The 15,768-nt window shown below is 37.3% G+C and overlaps 1 protein-coding gene across 1 annotated transcript in view; it reads left to right on the forward strand.

The window, feature by feature from the left end:
- The first annotated feature begins 12,458 nt into the window (after window positions 1-12,458).
- The window catches only part of CD86 (CD86 molecule), a 64,180-nt gene continuing 60,870 nt past the window's right edge, over window positions 12,459-15,768 (forward strand). The window contains exon 1 of the mRNA XM_090277307.1: window positions 12,459-12,594. Within this exon, the coding sequence (XP_090133433.1) occupies window positions 12,581-12,594 (14 nt within the window). The 5' untranslated portion in view covers window positions 12,459-12,580. The remainder of the gene's footprint in view (window positions 12,595-15,768) is intronic.

The raw sequence follows: 15,768 nt of genomic DNA on the forward strand, positions 1-15,768 counted from the left end.
AATGAGCTTGGGAGTCTTTTCTCCTCTTGAGTTTTTTTGAAAAGATTGAGAAGGAAAAGTGTTAGTTCTTCTTGGAGTGTTTGGTGAAATTCACCTGTGAAGCCATCTAGTTGAGGGCTTTTGTTTACTGGGAGTTTTGTTTTTGTTTTTGTTTTGTTGTTGTTTTAACTGCTTCAATTTCACTAGGTGTAATCTGCCTGTTCCGTTTCTCTGATTCCTCCTGACTTAGTTTTGGAAGGGGTACCAGATATTCCCTGTAAAAAGTTGCAGAGGTCTGCTAAATATGTAAATATGTAGGGGCTTCAGATATTCTCTGTAAGAAGTAGCAAAGGCCTGCTAAAAGCCTTAGAAGGGAGAAATATTGCAGCCACTCAGTGATTTACAAGTTAAGAGACCCCAGCCACAACATTTCTTCCCAAAACCCCTATCTCTCCCATTTGCTTGTGACTTGTTTATAACATTTGCAAAGTTATATTTTACAGGATATCTAGCCTTTTGAAGATAGATTGTTTTTATAGAGAAGCTGCACTGCTGCCTCCAGAGATAACTTTGTGGCCCTGCAAACTTTTGGCCTTGAGAACTCCTGTTCCTGCTTGACACCTGCAGCCTTGTCCCCCCCCCCCCCCCCCCCCCGCCGCCACTTCCCAAAGCTGCTTCCCACTGGAGAAGGAGCAAAACCCTATATAAGCCTTGCTCTATCTCCATTCGACATTGGTGCTTGTTAGAGACTTGTTCGGGTCTCAGCCCGACTGCCAGCATTAAAATTAAACTTTGCTTGCTTTACCCACTGCTTCAGAACGTTCGGTCTCACTTGTGTAGGCGCAACAGCATGTTTCTAGGAATTTATCCATTTCACCCAGGTTTTTCAGTTTGTTGGCATACAGTTGTTCATAATATTTTCTTACAATCCTTTGCATATCTTTGGTGTCAGTTGCTATTTCTCCTCTTTCTTTCTAATTTTATTTATTTGGGGTCTTTTCTCTTATTGTATTGATGAGTCTGATTAAGGTTTGTCAATCTTGTATATCTTTGCAAAGGACCAGCTCTTGGATTCATTAATCTTTTTTATCTTTTTTTTTTTTTTGACCTCATTTTATTTATTTCTGCTCTGATCTTATTTCCTTCCTTCTACTCATTTTGGGCTTTGTTTGTTGTCTTCTTCAAGTTCCTTTAAGTGTGATGTTAGATTGTTTGTTTGAGCTTTTTCTTGGTTTTTGAGATAGGCCTGTAATGCTATAAATTTCCCTCTTAGGACTGCTATTCCTGTGTCCCACAAATTTTGGGTTGCTGTGTTCTCATTTTCTTTTCTTTCAGGGTATCTTTTGATTTATTCGTTGATCTCATTGTTGACCATTCATTGTGTAATAACATGTTATTTAGCTTCTTTGTGTATTTTTCAGTGCTCTTCTTTTGATTGATTTCTAGTTTCATAACATTTTGGTCAGAGAAAATGCTTAATATGATTTCAATCTTCTTAAACGTATTGAGACTTGTTTTGTGTTCTAACATGTGGTCTATCCTAGAAAATGTTCCATGTGCACTTGAAAAGTATGTATTTTCTGCTGCTTTGGGATGAAATGCTCTGAAGATTTCAATTAAATCCATTTGATATTGTATGTCATTTAAGGCTGCTGTCTCCCTGTTGATTTTCTGCCTGGAAGATCTATCCATTGAAGTCAATGGAGTGTTAAAAGACTCTACTTTGGCTGTATTTCTCTTGATTTCTTTTATGTCCATCAAGATTTGCTTCACATATTTAGGTGCTCCTCTGTTGGGTGAGTAAATGTTTACCGGGGTTATAGTCTCTTGTTGGATTGTTCCCTTTATCATTATGTAGTGTTCTTTGTTTCTTAGTATAACCTTGCTCTAAAGTCTACATTGTTTGATAAGTATTGCTGCCACAGTTTTTTTCCCCTTTCTATTTGCACAAAGTATTTTCCATTTCCTTTCTTTTAGTTTGTGTGTATCTTTGCTCTGAGGTGTATCTCTTAGAGCCATATATATATGACTCTTGCTTTCTTGTCCATTTAGTTACCCTATGTCTTTTGATGGAGTATTTAAGCAATTTACATTAATGTGATTATTGATAGATATGTATTTATTGCCATTTATTTATTTAACTCTTTAGTTTGATGTAATCCCATTTGTTTATTCTTTCCTTTATTTCCCTTGCCTTAGGAGATATATCAGTGAAAATGTTGCTACGCGGGATATCTGAAATTTTCCTGCCTATGTTTTCTTCTGGGACTTTTATGGTGCCATGGCTTACATTTAAGCCTTTGATCCATCTTGAGTTTATTCTGGTGTATGGTGTAAGTTGGTTGTCTAGTTTCATTTTTTTTCATGTCCCTGTCCAGTTCTGCCAACACCATTTGTTGAAGAGGCTCTTTTCACTCCATTTTATGTTCCTTCCCCCTTTGTCAAATATTAGTTGACCATATAGACCTGGGTTTACTTCTGGGCTCTCTCTTCTGTTCCATTGATCTATATGTCTGTTCTTATGCCAGTAGCAGACTGTTTTGATTACTGTGGCCTTGTAGTATAGTTTGGTATCAGGTATTGTGATTCCTCCTACTGTGTTCTTCCTCAAGATTTCTGTGGCTATTCAGGGTCTTTTTTGGTTCCATATAAATTTTTGAAGTATTTGTTCTAGGTCTGTGAACTATGTCATTGGTATTTTAGTAGGGATTGCATTGAATCTATAAATTGCTTTGGGTAGTATGGACATTTTAATGATGTTGAGTCTTCCCATCCATGAACATGGTATATGCTTCCATTTACTTGTGTCTTTCTTAATTTCTTTCTTCAGTGTTATGTAGTTCCCTGAGTATGGGTCTTTTACCTTCTTGGTTAAGTTTATTCCTAGGTACTTTATTTTTCTTGTTGCTATATTAAATGAGATTTTTTTCCTAGTTTCTATCTCTGATATTTTATTGTTGGTGTACAGAAATGCCTTCAATTTCTGAATGTTGACTTTGTACCCTGTTATTTTGCCAAATTCACTTATTAGGTCGAGTAGTTTTTTCATGGAGTCTGTAGGATTTTCTATGTACATTATCATGTCATCTGCAAATAATGACAGTTTTATTTCTTCTTTTCCAATTTGGATGACTTTTATTTCTCTTTCTTGTCTGATTGCTGTGTCTAGAACTTCCAAGACTATGTCTTTTGATGGAGCATTTAAGCAATTTACATTAATGTGATTATTGCTGGATATGTATTTATTGCCATTTTATTTTTTAACTTTCTTCTTCCTCCCTCCTTCCCTTCTTCCTTCCTCCTCCTCCTCCTTCTCCTCCTTCTGCTTCTCCTTCTTCTTTCTTCAAGCTCTTTAACATTTGTTGCAGTACTGGTTTGGTGTTAACAAACTCCTTTAGCTTTTTTTCCTCTGGGAAGCTCTTTTTGTATCTCCTTTAATCTTAAATGATAACTTTACTGGGTAAAGCAGCCTTGGCTGTAGGTCCTTACTTTTCATATCTGTGAATACTTCATCCCTATCCCTTCTGGCCTGAACTTTTTTTTTTTTTTTTTGAGAAATCATTGACATTCTAATGGGAGTTCCCCTGTAGGTCACTAACAATTTTTCTCTTGTGGCTTTTAAGATTCTCTTCTTGTCATTAAGCTTTGCCATTTTAATTATGATGTGTCTTGGTTTGAGCCTTTTGGGGTCTATCTTGTTTTGGACTCTCTGTGCTTCCTAGACTTGTGTGTCTTTTTCCATCACCAGATTAGGGAAGTTTTCAGTCACTATTTTTTTGAATAGGCTCTTGATCCCTTGCTCACTCTCTTCTCCCTCTATATTCCCATGATGCAAATGTTATTATGCTTCATGTTGTCTGAAAATTTTCTCAAACTCTCCTCATTTATTGAAATTTTATTTTCTTTTTGCTAGTCTTCTTGGATGTGTTTTTCTACCTTGGCTTCCTTATCCCTGATTCCATTCTCTGCTTCATATAGACTGTTTATTTCTTCCAGTGTATTATTTATTTCAGATATTGCATTCTTTATTTTAGACTGGTGCTTTTTTATGGTTTCTATGTCTTTTTTTTTTTTTTTTCATGCTGTAGAGTATCCTGATAATCTTTACTCTAAACTCTATATCTGATATATTGCTTGCCTCTGTTTCATTTAGCTGTTGTTCTGGAGAATTCTCTTGTTCTTTTACTTGGGGCCTGTTTCTTTGTCCTCCCATTTTGACTGCCTCTTTGTGTTTGTTTCTATGTATTAGGTTGATCAGCAAAGACTTTGGTTCAGACCTGTATCACACACTGTGTGTGACTTGCCCTGGGCAATCTGTTTGGCACTATCAGCAATCCACAACTTGAGAATCCCTCTGCTGGGCCTTGGTGTGTGTAGAAAGAACCAAGCTGTGAAGCAAGTCTGTCTTTTAACAGTACTGGGTCTGGAGGATGATCAGCTAAAGTCTCAGAACTCTCAGAGCTCTGCCTTTGCCTGCAGGCTTTCTGTTAGGCTTAGTCACTAAAATACTCTCCAGTTGTACTCCTTGGCAGCCTGGCTTAAGCTCAACGGGATGGTGCAATAGCATTTCTGTGTGGGGGGCAATTGCTTTCCCACATGGAGGGAGTGCTCTGCCTGAGAAAAATGGCTTCTGCACTATGGGGAGTGACTCAGGACAGGGATCCTGGCAGCAGACCCTTAGCTCTGTCCCCAGAGGCTCCAACCCCTTACTTCCCTCACATCATTCTGGTCTGCTCTGCCCTTCCTCTGCTGTAGCCCAGGGTAAGTGGCTATAAATGAAATTTTTGTGTTGTTTCTTTAAGAGGCTCTCTGCATCTCTAGCTATCTCTCCCTTGCAGACAGAAGCCCCATTGCTTTTCACAGCCAGGTGTTGTTTGGGTTCCTTTCCCAGTTCTAGTGCTCTAACATGTAGAGCCCATCTTGGCGTTTAGATACCACACTTCTCAAGGGGTACACCTCTCGAATTTCAGAAGCTGCCTGTGGGATTCCAGTTAGCCCTCTCAGGCCTCCGCACTTCCTACCAGTCTTGATGTGGTGATGTAGTTTCTTCTGTTAAGTTCTCGTTACAAGGCTTCTCTCCAGCTAGTGTTCAGTTGGTTATTCAGGATGATTTTTCTATAATTTAGTTATAATTCCAGTTCAGTCCTGCAAGAAGGTTGGTGTAGCTTCTACCTACTCCACTGCCATATTGGATCTTCCATACAATCCTCTTTTAAACTTGTACTGACAAAGAGTTTCTTCTTGATCAGACTCTACTGAGACTCTTTTGAGCTTTTTTTCAAGTAGGCCTCAACTTTCAACTTCCATGTTCATCTCTGCATTGTTCAATTTGAGTGAAAATCTTGCTCCATCTGTTTAGCATCTTTGCTATCTGATCCTCACAATGTACCTACTCATGTTCTTTACCCTGCACACCAGGTGACTGGCAGTCTTTTAAATTATATGGCTCTACTGGTGGGTGTTAAATGGTATTGCATTGTGGTTTATTTTGCATTTCTCTGATGACTAAGAAAGCTGAGCATTTCTTTCAAATGTTAACTAGACTTCTGAATATCCTTTGGTTGGCTTTGATGGAATCTTTTGCTTATTTTTCTATTCAGTTTTCTATTCTTTTCTTATTGATTTGTAGGAATTTCTTATGTATTCTAGATATGCTCCTTTTTGTGGTTATATAGGTTTAAAATATCTTTTCCCAATCTGTGATTTGCCTTTTTGCTGTCTTTTTTTTTAAGTGTATTTTGTTGATTATGTTGTTACAGTAGTTCCAATATTTTTCCCCTTTGCTCCCCTCTGCCTAGTACCCCCCCTTCCCTCCCAAAATCCCAGCCCCCTTAGTTTATGACCATGGGTCGTGCATATAAGTTCTTTGGCTTCACCCTTTCCTATATTATTATTAACTTCCCCCTGTCTATTTTGTACCAACTGATTATGCTTCTTAACCCCTGCACCATATCCCCATTTCTCTCCCTCCCCACTCCCAGTTGATAACCCTCCAAATGATCCCCATACCTATGGTTCTGTTCCTATTCTGGTTTGCTTAGTTGGATTTTGTTTTTATTTTTTAGATTTAGTTGTTAATAGTTGTGAGTTTGTTGTCATTTTAGTGTTCATAATTTTCATCTTTTTCTTAAGTAAGTCCCTTTGACATTTCATATAATAATAGCTTGTTGATGATGAACTCCTTTAGCTTTACCTTGTCTTGGAAGCCCTTATCTGCCCCTCCATTCCAAATGATAACCTTACCGGATAGAGTAATCCTGATTACAGGTTGCCTTTCATTACATTGAATACTGCTTGCCAGTCCCTTCCAGCCTGCAAAGTGTCCTCTGAGAAATCAGCTGATAAGCCTATAGGCAACCCCTGTAGGCAATTCTCCACCTCTCTCTTGCTGCCCCTAGGACTCTCTTTTTATCTTTCACCTTTGGCATCTCAATCATGATGCATCCTGGTGTGGTCCCCTCTGGGTCCAGCTTGCCCAGGACCCTCTGTGCTTCCCAGACCTGTATGTCCACCTCCTTCACAAAATTTGGGAGGTTTTCCTCATCTTTTCAATTCTTGCTTCCTCATTCTGCACTGATTGATGGTTTTGTTTGTTCCTTATGTTCCAAATTATCGATTTGAACCCCAGTTTCCTTCCCTTCACCATTGGTTTTGTGTGGATTTTCCTTCATTTCACTTAGCATAGCCTTCACTTCTTCTCTTATTGCTTTTGCCATACTCAAGCATATCTGTCAAGCCTGTGAGCATCTTTATTGCCAGTGTTTTGAATTCTGTGTCTGTTAGGTTGTCTATCTCCTCATCTGTTAGATTGGCTATCTCCTCGTCGCTTAGTTCTTCCACTAGAACCTTGATGCATTCCCCCTTTTGAGCCATACTTCTCTGTCTCCTCATTCTGACAGGCTTGTGTTTGTTTGCCTCTGAGTCCTAGGTAGAGCTGTTGCTACTGTTATGTTGTAAGGGGCAGAGCCTTAGGGATTCATCAGTATAGGGCGACTGATTTCACCACGTTGTGGTGCTGTATGTGGGGGAGGGGACTGAGAGGGAACAATGCCGCTTGCCCAGCACTCGCCCCTTTTCCAGGCACTTCTTTCACTTCTGTATGGAACTGGTGACTCTCTAGTTGTGGCCTTGGCTGTCATTCCCAGAGTGGGTGGGTCTGTGGATGTTCTAGGACCGTGGGGGCCCTTTAAACAAGCAGACTCTGATGAGAGACAGGGAGTTTCTGCCTCCACCCCACCCCCACTGGTCTGCACAGTCAGAAACAATGAGGCTTGATTTTCCCCAGTGCTTGGGTGAGCTGTGAGGTCCAGTAAGGAGCTGGGAACACTCCCCATGTGTCCCTCCTGACTATTTAAAATATGTGACTGCACTTTCTGCCAGCCTGCCGCTGCCACCACTGCTGCTGCCACCACACCACATTCTCTCCGCCCCAGCTCTGCCCCTCCTACCTGTCTAGATGAGTAGTTCTCCCTTATATCTTTGTTTGTTGGACTTCCATGCAGTTTGATTTTCTGGAACTTCTGATTGTTTCTAGTTTTGAGGTAGTTATATTCCTTCTTAGTTTGGAGGGAGACACAGCATGTCTGTCTGTCTATGCCTCCATCTTGGCCGGAAGTTGCCTTTTTGCTGTCTTAACGATATTATTTGGTAAACAGATATTTTCATTATTTACATCAATTAAGTTAATTTATTAATTTGTTCTTTAATATCCTTAAGGTTTTAGTGTTTCATTTAAAAAATACTCGCCCTCCCTAGGCTTATGAAGATTTGCTCCTCTGTTGTTTTGTAGGAGCATAATATTTTGCTTTTTACATTTAGATCTACAGTCCACATAAAACTGAGGTATGAAGTAGGGAATTAAGTTTCACTTTTTTCATAGGGATATCCAGATTCTTCTTCCTATTCAGCAGTATCAGTTTTTCTAAAAGTCAAGTGTACATACATATGTATATCTGATTCTGGATTTTCTATTGTATCCCAACCCGTATGCCAAACCACAGTTTTAATTACTATAACTTTACAACAAGTCTTGATATCAACTAGAGCAAGTCCTCCCACACACATTTTATAATCATCTTGCTAATTTCCACAAAATTATGGTAGGCTTGGAATTAGGGTGCCTTACATTGATAGATCAATGTGAGGGGGTTGTCATTTTTATATTATTGAGCCTTCCAAATTTTGAACTTAGTATATACGTCCATGTATTTTTATATTCTTCATTTTCTCTCAATATTTTATTTTTATTTTTATTTTGGTAGAAATTCCACACATCTTCATGGGGTTTCTTTTTAGGTATTAATATAGTTTCATGGTAAGTTGTATCATTTAAAATTTTTTTATTGTTTGTGGCTGGTATATAGACATTAAGTTTATAATGTGGGTTGACTTTCTTTTCAGCAAAGTTGTGTGTTTGGTTATTTTTATTAAATCCTAAAAATTGCATATGAAAAATTATTAGAACTAATTCTGGTTTCAGCTCAGAGATGTAGGAAGCTATAAGAGAGTTATTCCCATCCTTACAATAAGAAAATTCTGTACACCTTTGAACTAATATAGATTCTTGATTCCTTAATAGAACTTCTGTCACAAGACAAAAACATAACCCCAAATTTAGGAAGAGACAAGATCCTACATGGAAGAACAAGATGAGAGCATTTGATTACCTGATGCAGATGCTTCCAGATGCCATATAATCCAGTAACAAATATCAGCTGGAAAATTGTAATAAATTGCTAAAGGCTAAGTGTGAACTAGTATTATATAGTGAAGACCCTGGGGTTTTGCACCTTTTTGCAGGGATTTCCTGTGAGAACTTCACCAGGAGCTCACAAGGAAAATAGTGATAATTCTGTGGAAATTTTCCTCACAGGGATGGCCGGATGAGGAAGACTAGAAATTGCTGCTAAAACTCTGCCCAAACCCATCTATTCTATCTTCCTTATGGAACAAAAAGCTTAATGTACAGAGATAATAAAAACAAAAACTGAATCCTTAGGGCATTGGTATGAGACCACTGACACCAGGGGAAGAAAACAAGAAAAAAAAATTTACCCCTGGGTATAGATTCTGGCTCAGCACTAGGTCTGGAGGAAGGGCAGGGACCACTAGTGAAGGCCCACAAGAAGTAGGCTGACAATGTCTGACTAAAACTGAAACAATTAGAACATTAGACTGCTATGACTTTCTCACCCTCACTCCCATAACCACTCTAATAAGCACCAAGTAAAATAAGAATGGAATACAGCTAGGAAGGCTGCAAAAGACAGATTTTTTCCTGGGGAGAAGTTCAAAGGAAAGACTCAAAACAAAGCAGAGAAACATACAGCCAAGTGTAGAGCAGGTATTGAGAGAAACAATCTAGCAAATATCCATACAAAGTATTGCTAGAGGAAGTTGAAGCCTTTGGTGCAGTAAGATTAACTATTGCAACAATAACTTCAAATCCAGTTCAACTCCAGACAAAACTAACACAAATACCAACATACTAAGGGCCTAGCAGAAGGAAACACATGCCTGTCTTTAAGGTTAAAACCTATTTAGCTCAGGATCTATTATCTTATATAATACATCTGACATTGGTTTAAAAAATTATGAGATTGTCTTAGTCTCCTCAGGCTATCATAACAAAATGCCATTGACAGGGTGGCTTAAACAGCATAACTTTATTTCTCACAGTTCTGAAGCCTAGGAAGTCCAAGATGAGTGTGCTAGCATGGTTGGGTTCTGATGAGAGCTCTCTACCTGGCCTTCAGATGGCTGTCTTCTCATGTCTTCACACAGTGGAGAAAGAGAGAAATAAGTTCTCTGGGAGCCTCTTCTTATTGTACATGAGCACTAATCCCTTTATAAAGGTCATATCCTCATGACCTCATCTAAGCCAAATCACCTCCCAAAGGTCCCCTCTTCAAACAGGGCGTCAACATATGATGTGGGATGAGTGGGGGACACATACAAAATGGCCAGAAAAATCCAAATCCAAAAGAAAGAATCATGAAACTTGAAAATCAGTCAATAGAAGTTGTATAAACTGGTAAAGAAATGAAAAAATAAAATGGGGAAAAACAGAACAGAGCAACCAAAAGCTGAAGGAAAATATCAAATGGTATAATATACATGTAATTAGAATCCCAGATGGAGCATAGAGAAAGAATATGAGACAGAACAAATATTTGTAGAGATAATGGTCATGTATTTTCTAAAATTAATGCCATACCCCAAACCACAGATCTAAGAAGCTCAGAAAACACCGCGAAGGAAAGGTAAATAACAAAAATAAAACAAAACAATAACCCCAGTCCTAAGCATATCATATTTGTATTAGTTTGCTAAACCTATCATAACAAAATATCATAGACTAGCGTAAACAACAGAAATGTATACTTCACAGTTCTGAAGGCTGCAAATTAAAGACCAGGGTGCTAGCAGGGGTGGTTTTCTCTGAGGCACCTCCTCTTGGCTTGCAGATAGCTACGTTCTTGCTTTCTGTTCATATGGTCATTTCTCTGTCCATGGATTCATCCATGATGTCTCTTCTCTTATAAGGATACCAGTCATATCAAATTAGGGGCCACCTTAACAACCTTATTGTAATTTAATCACCTCTTTAAAGGCTATATCTACAAATACAGTCACATTCTGAGTTTCTTGGGATTAGGGATTCAACATATGAACTTTGGGGAAACATAATTTGTCCATCCCAATATTCAAACTACTAAAATCAAAAAAGAAAGAAATGTACATTTGAAACCTCTATGATCTTATTAATCAATTCACCCCAATAAATTTAATAAAAATATTTGCTTAACTGTCCCTTAAGAAGTTCCAATTCTGATGTAAATAAAATAAAATAAAATATATCAATTGGAAGTTCAAATAAATTGTTTAAAAATTCAAAACAAAAAAATAAAAATTTGAAAATACACAGAGAAAAAAAAAAACCTGCAGAAGGACAAGGACATGAATTACAGCAGACTTCCCAACCCCTTCCCAGAAACCATTCAAGTGAGAAGACAATGTAGTTACATATTTAAAGTTCTGAAAGAAAAAAAACTGTCAGCCCACATTCTGTGCTCAGCAAAAATATTCTTCATAAATAAGAGAGAAATACTTTTTCAGACAAATGCTTATGAAATCCACTGCCAATACTATACACATATTTTGCAAGAAATGTACGAACAAAACAAAAAACTTCAGGAAGAATGTATGTAAAATAGGTAAGAAAATTGGATATACACAAACATTAAAATGGAATAAATAAAAGAAAGTAAAACTATTTTTTAGATTTAAATGTGCAAATTAAAATATAACTATTTAAAGCAAAATAATATGTCTTATAGCATGTGTAAAAGTAAAACAGATAATGAAAAGAACACAGTTATAAAATGTACTGGTAAGCTCTTAAAATGATTAATTAAAGAAGGACTTATTTTTAAATATAACAAAATTATGCCAGAATTTAAGTAGAAAGAATAATAACTATGACTTTTGAAGATTTTGAAAAAAAAGTAATGAAAAGCAATAGCCTTACTAGATATTAAAAGTATTTGCTATGAACTAAATTGTATTGACTTTATTCTTAACTGGAATCTTATCTGGGTAGAGGATGCTTCCTCAAAACTCTATAGATATTGTTTTGTGATCTTTTGTTATTTAGGGTTGACTAAGAGACCAAGCTGATTCATCTTTCTCTGCAGTCATTCTACTTTTTAATTTTGCTTTTAGCTTTTATTGTGTCACAATTTGAAATGTTTGCAATGTTTATCTAAATAAAAATTCATCTTCTCAAATTTTTGAACAATCTGGAATGTTTTGGGTTTCCTAATAGTGCCCTTTTAGTTTATATGTGGAGATTTCTTCTGGTAATAGTTTCTGCTTCATAAATTCTGTTTGTTTCACAAGCACATCTTTTAATTTTAGGATACTGCTTTTTTTACCCAGGCTTCCATTTGAGGAATCTTCTCTTTGACCAGTTTAATCTCTGGTTACAGTAGAAATGAAATAATAAAAGCAGTAGTTGTTGTTTGTCATCCTTGGTTGTACAGCTCTCACAGGAGGACACCCCCTGAAGTTCATTAAAATCCTCCATCATCTTGGTGGTGGAAATCAGCAGAGAAAAGCTACTCATTCCCAATCCACATATATAATAAATCACACTTTTTATCGTCTTACAAAAATCTATAGAATGTTGTTTTATTCTATCTTATAGATGCAGAGATTCCCTCCACTTGCACCCTCTTTTTAGCTGTTTTATTTCTAGGTTTTTTTTGACAGAATTTCAAGAGGGAGGATTTTTAGTCCAACTCATCTTAATGTTGTGTCTGGAACTCAAGCAGATAGGTAGCCCTAGGTCGATGAATTCCAATGCAAAGAAAGGGTTAAATTTCTTCCACAAGTGTCAGCTAAATCTGACAAAAGAGAAAAGAGGAACAGCTTTTGTTAAAGGAAATTACAGGGTATACAGTCATTGAGAAGGAAGGCTTTCATGGGGTGGAAGGGATTGCTCCTCCTTCCACTGTAACTGGACTAGCATAGTCATTCCTAGACGTTAGCCCAACGGTGGTCATTCCAAGACATTAACCCAACGGTGGACACAGCCAGGATGGATCTCAGATGGTAAGTGAACATTCTAATTATTCTTTGAAAGACAATTTTGAATTAAGTAACCTCAGTGACAGGCCGAGGTTTAGGATGGGTGCTGTTTTCTGGCCTTCTTGCCCAAGAATGCTAATATGTATTAACATATTTATACAGAAGCCAAAAGTACTAACACCAGAGAGAAAGAATGGTCTATTCTAGAAAGCAAGAGCTGGAGTCCCAAAGCCATTTTATCCTTCTTGGAACATCTATTGTAGGTTGATTACATAGTTCCAAGGCAGGGAAGCTTTTAAAAATTTTTCTATCAAAGACATTTGACTGCCATTTAAAGGAGAGAATTATTGAGCTGCCCAAAATTTTATTGCTTGTTGGTTTTTTTAAGTGATTAATTTTAATTTTGTAAATTTGTTTTCCAAATATTTCAATGTTACAGTTGTTAATTTTAAGAATCGTGAAATTTTAAAATGTCTGCATAAGGATAGCAAATAACAGGGAGCGAATTTTGTGTGTACTGAGGTCAGTTTGGCCTGGGGATGGAGTAATAAGATAGAGAAGGTAGAAAGGGACGGGCCAAGGAAAAGGAAGAGTAAGAAGAAGTGTAAAAAGAAAATACAGAACCCAGATAATGAGTCACAAGTAGGCCATGGGAGATTCTGAGTAGGGCGAGTTAGTGGAAAAAAGTAGAGTAATTCAATTAGCTACTGGTTATTGAATATGCTTGGTGCGTTGTATATTTTAATACTGTTGTTTCACTGAATTTTAGTTTTTGCAATGATTCTCAGGCAGATAATATCATCACTGTATTTTATGAATGAGGTAAGTGTGGCTAAGAAGGCTAAAGATCACACTGCTATTAAAGAGTAGAGCTAAATTCTTTCTTGCCACTTGGTTCCACACCATAAGGTTTCTCCATGCCCTGGCAGTGACTTATGGGAAGGGGTCACACTCACCCTTCTCTTGCATCATGGCAGCTGGGGTCATTATTTATTATTGTTCTTTGAAAAATCTAAGTAACCCTCATCTACCCTGTGCTTGCTGGTTTGGGAAACAGCTTTGCTGCTTTTATATCACAACATTAGAATTTAATTTCCAAGTAAAGATTTCTTTTCCCTCCAGTGGAATTCTGAAATATTACACATGTATGAAAAAATGTTACACATGTATGAACATTCTATAGATTATAGATCCTTTTTGTTTCAAAGAGATAATGAGGAGGAAATTTTATAATGTAAATGGGCAATAAGTAATGTTTAGTCTTACCTGAAATAAATGCAAATTAAAACAGTGAAATATTATTTTTCTTTTATCAAAGTGACAAATATTTTGTTTAAAAAGCAAGCAAGCAAGCAAAAATCCTACATGTTTCTAAGGAGAGAGGAACATTCGTACCCTTATTACCAGAGGATGGTAATATAATCTTTCTGGACAATAATTTGGTGATACATATCAAAAGCCCTTAAAATGTATATTTCCCTTAGTCAACCAATGTATATTTCCCTTAGTCAACCAGTAAACTTTTAGGAATTTATTGTAAGGACATAATCGTATATGTTTGTAAAGTTTTAGTGACATGGACTTTTTCTTGCCCTTATTTCTAATGGGGAAAATCTTGAGAACAACTTAAGTTTCTAAACATAGGTAACTGGTTTTTAGGGAACATCCATAATGTAATACCATACAATGATTAAAAATTCTACTGTAGAACAGTTTTTGATGTATTTAGCTTAAGAACCAAAAAGATAAAGGAATGTACAGTTCTACTACTTTTATACATGATACCTGTATACAATATTAATCATATATATATAGGTGATTTCTATTCTCTACTTTGTGCTTTCAAACTTGTATTACATCTGTAGGCAGAAAGAAAATTAGATATCTGAAAAAAAGAAACTAATAACTCATGATCTGTGAAGATTCATTGTTAGGGCTTTGGCACTTTGTGTTTAATTTTTTGTCTCTTGACTCATCTTCAAATATGCCTACTTTACCGATAATTCACTAGATCTTAATAGGCCTGTTTTCATAGAACGTTCTATGTGAAAGAGACCAGAGTCCTCATTTCCTTATTTTACAGATGTAATGGCATGGCTGTAGAGTGAGCTATATGTTGGGAGGAAAAATAGTGTAGTCGTTAAGCAGCTATACTTTAAAATCTGAGTGCTGGGGTTTGAATCCCAGCTTCTCCCACCTTCTAGCTGTGTGACCTGGGCCAAGTTGCTTAATAATTGTAATCCTCAGTTTGTTATCTGTATCATGGGGATAATTGTGACTTGTCATAAGGTGATTGAGAGGTTTTAATGAAATAATTCATGTAAAGTGCTTAGAAACTTGTTCTGATAACTACTAAGTAATTGTTATTAGTTGTTTTTACTATTACTGCTAGGATTAAGAAATAGAGGGAAAATGATTTGTCCAAGATTACACAACCACTTCATGGTAATACAGAGACTAGAATTCGGGAAGGTTTTCTTTCAAGCAGGTGTTTAATATCCTCTGAGCCTGTCAGGACAACCGCAGACTGGGCTCCAGGGGGAGCTGACCTGAAATAGGCAGAGCCCAAGACAATGCAAGCCAATTATAAAAAATTTAATCTTTATTGTATATTTTTTCCATTACCTTTTAGTCCCCTTATACCCCCTCTCCCCAGCAATCACTACACTGTTGTCCATGCCCATGAGTCTTTTTCCCTTCTTGCTCAATTCTTCCACCCCCTAGTCTGTCCCCCACCAACTAGCTGTCATCTGCTCTCCATCTATGAGTCTGTCCCTATTTTTTGTTAGTTCAGTTTGTTCATTAGAATCCATGTTCAAGTGAAATCATATGGTGTTTGTTTTTCTCTGACAAGGCCAGCCACTTCTGATCACAGTGCGAAACCAAGTGCTAGAGGGGAGGGTGAGGCTATGTAAGCTAAGAGCCAGGCTAGGCATTGGGATAAAGCTTGGAGCGAAGGCTAGTACAGGAAAGGAGAAATGACTCAGATACTTTTCTAGACCACCAGCTGTGGACTTCATGATGGGTCATCCTGGTTTAAAGACCCAAAGTCAAGGTGATTAAATAGACAAATAGGGTGCATGGGGGAATTGCAACTATAGCTGCAAGAAGATGCCTGACAGGTAGTAATAAAAAAGCATGAGGTGGAAACTGGGAGGGACCAGGACAAGGAGCCTCCAAAGCCCAGGCATCCAGTTG

This window comes from Furipterus horrens, unplaced genomic scaffold, assembly GCF_987537825.1.
Source record: "Furipterus horrens unplaced genomic scaffold, mFurHor1.1.pri manual_scaffold_1, whole genome shotgun sequence".
Taxonomy (NCBI): domain Eukaryota; kingdom Metazoa; phylum Chordata; class Mammalia; order Chiroptera; family Furipteridae; genus Furipterus; species Furipterus horrens.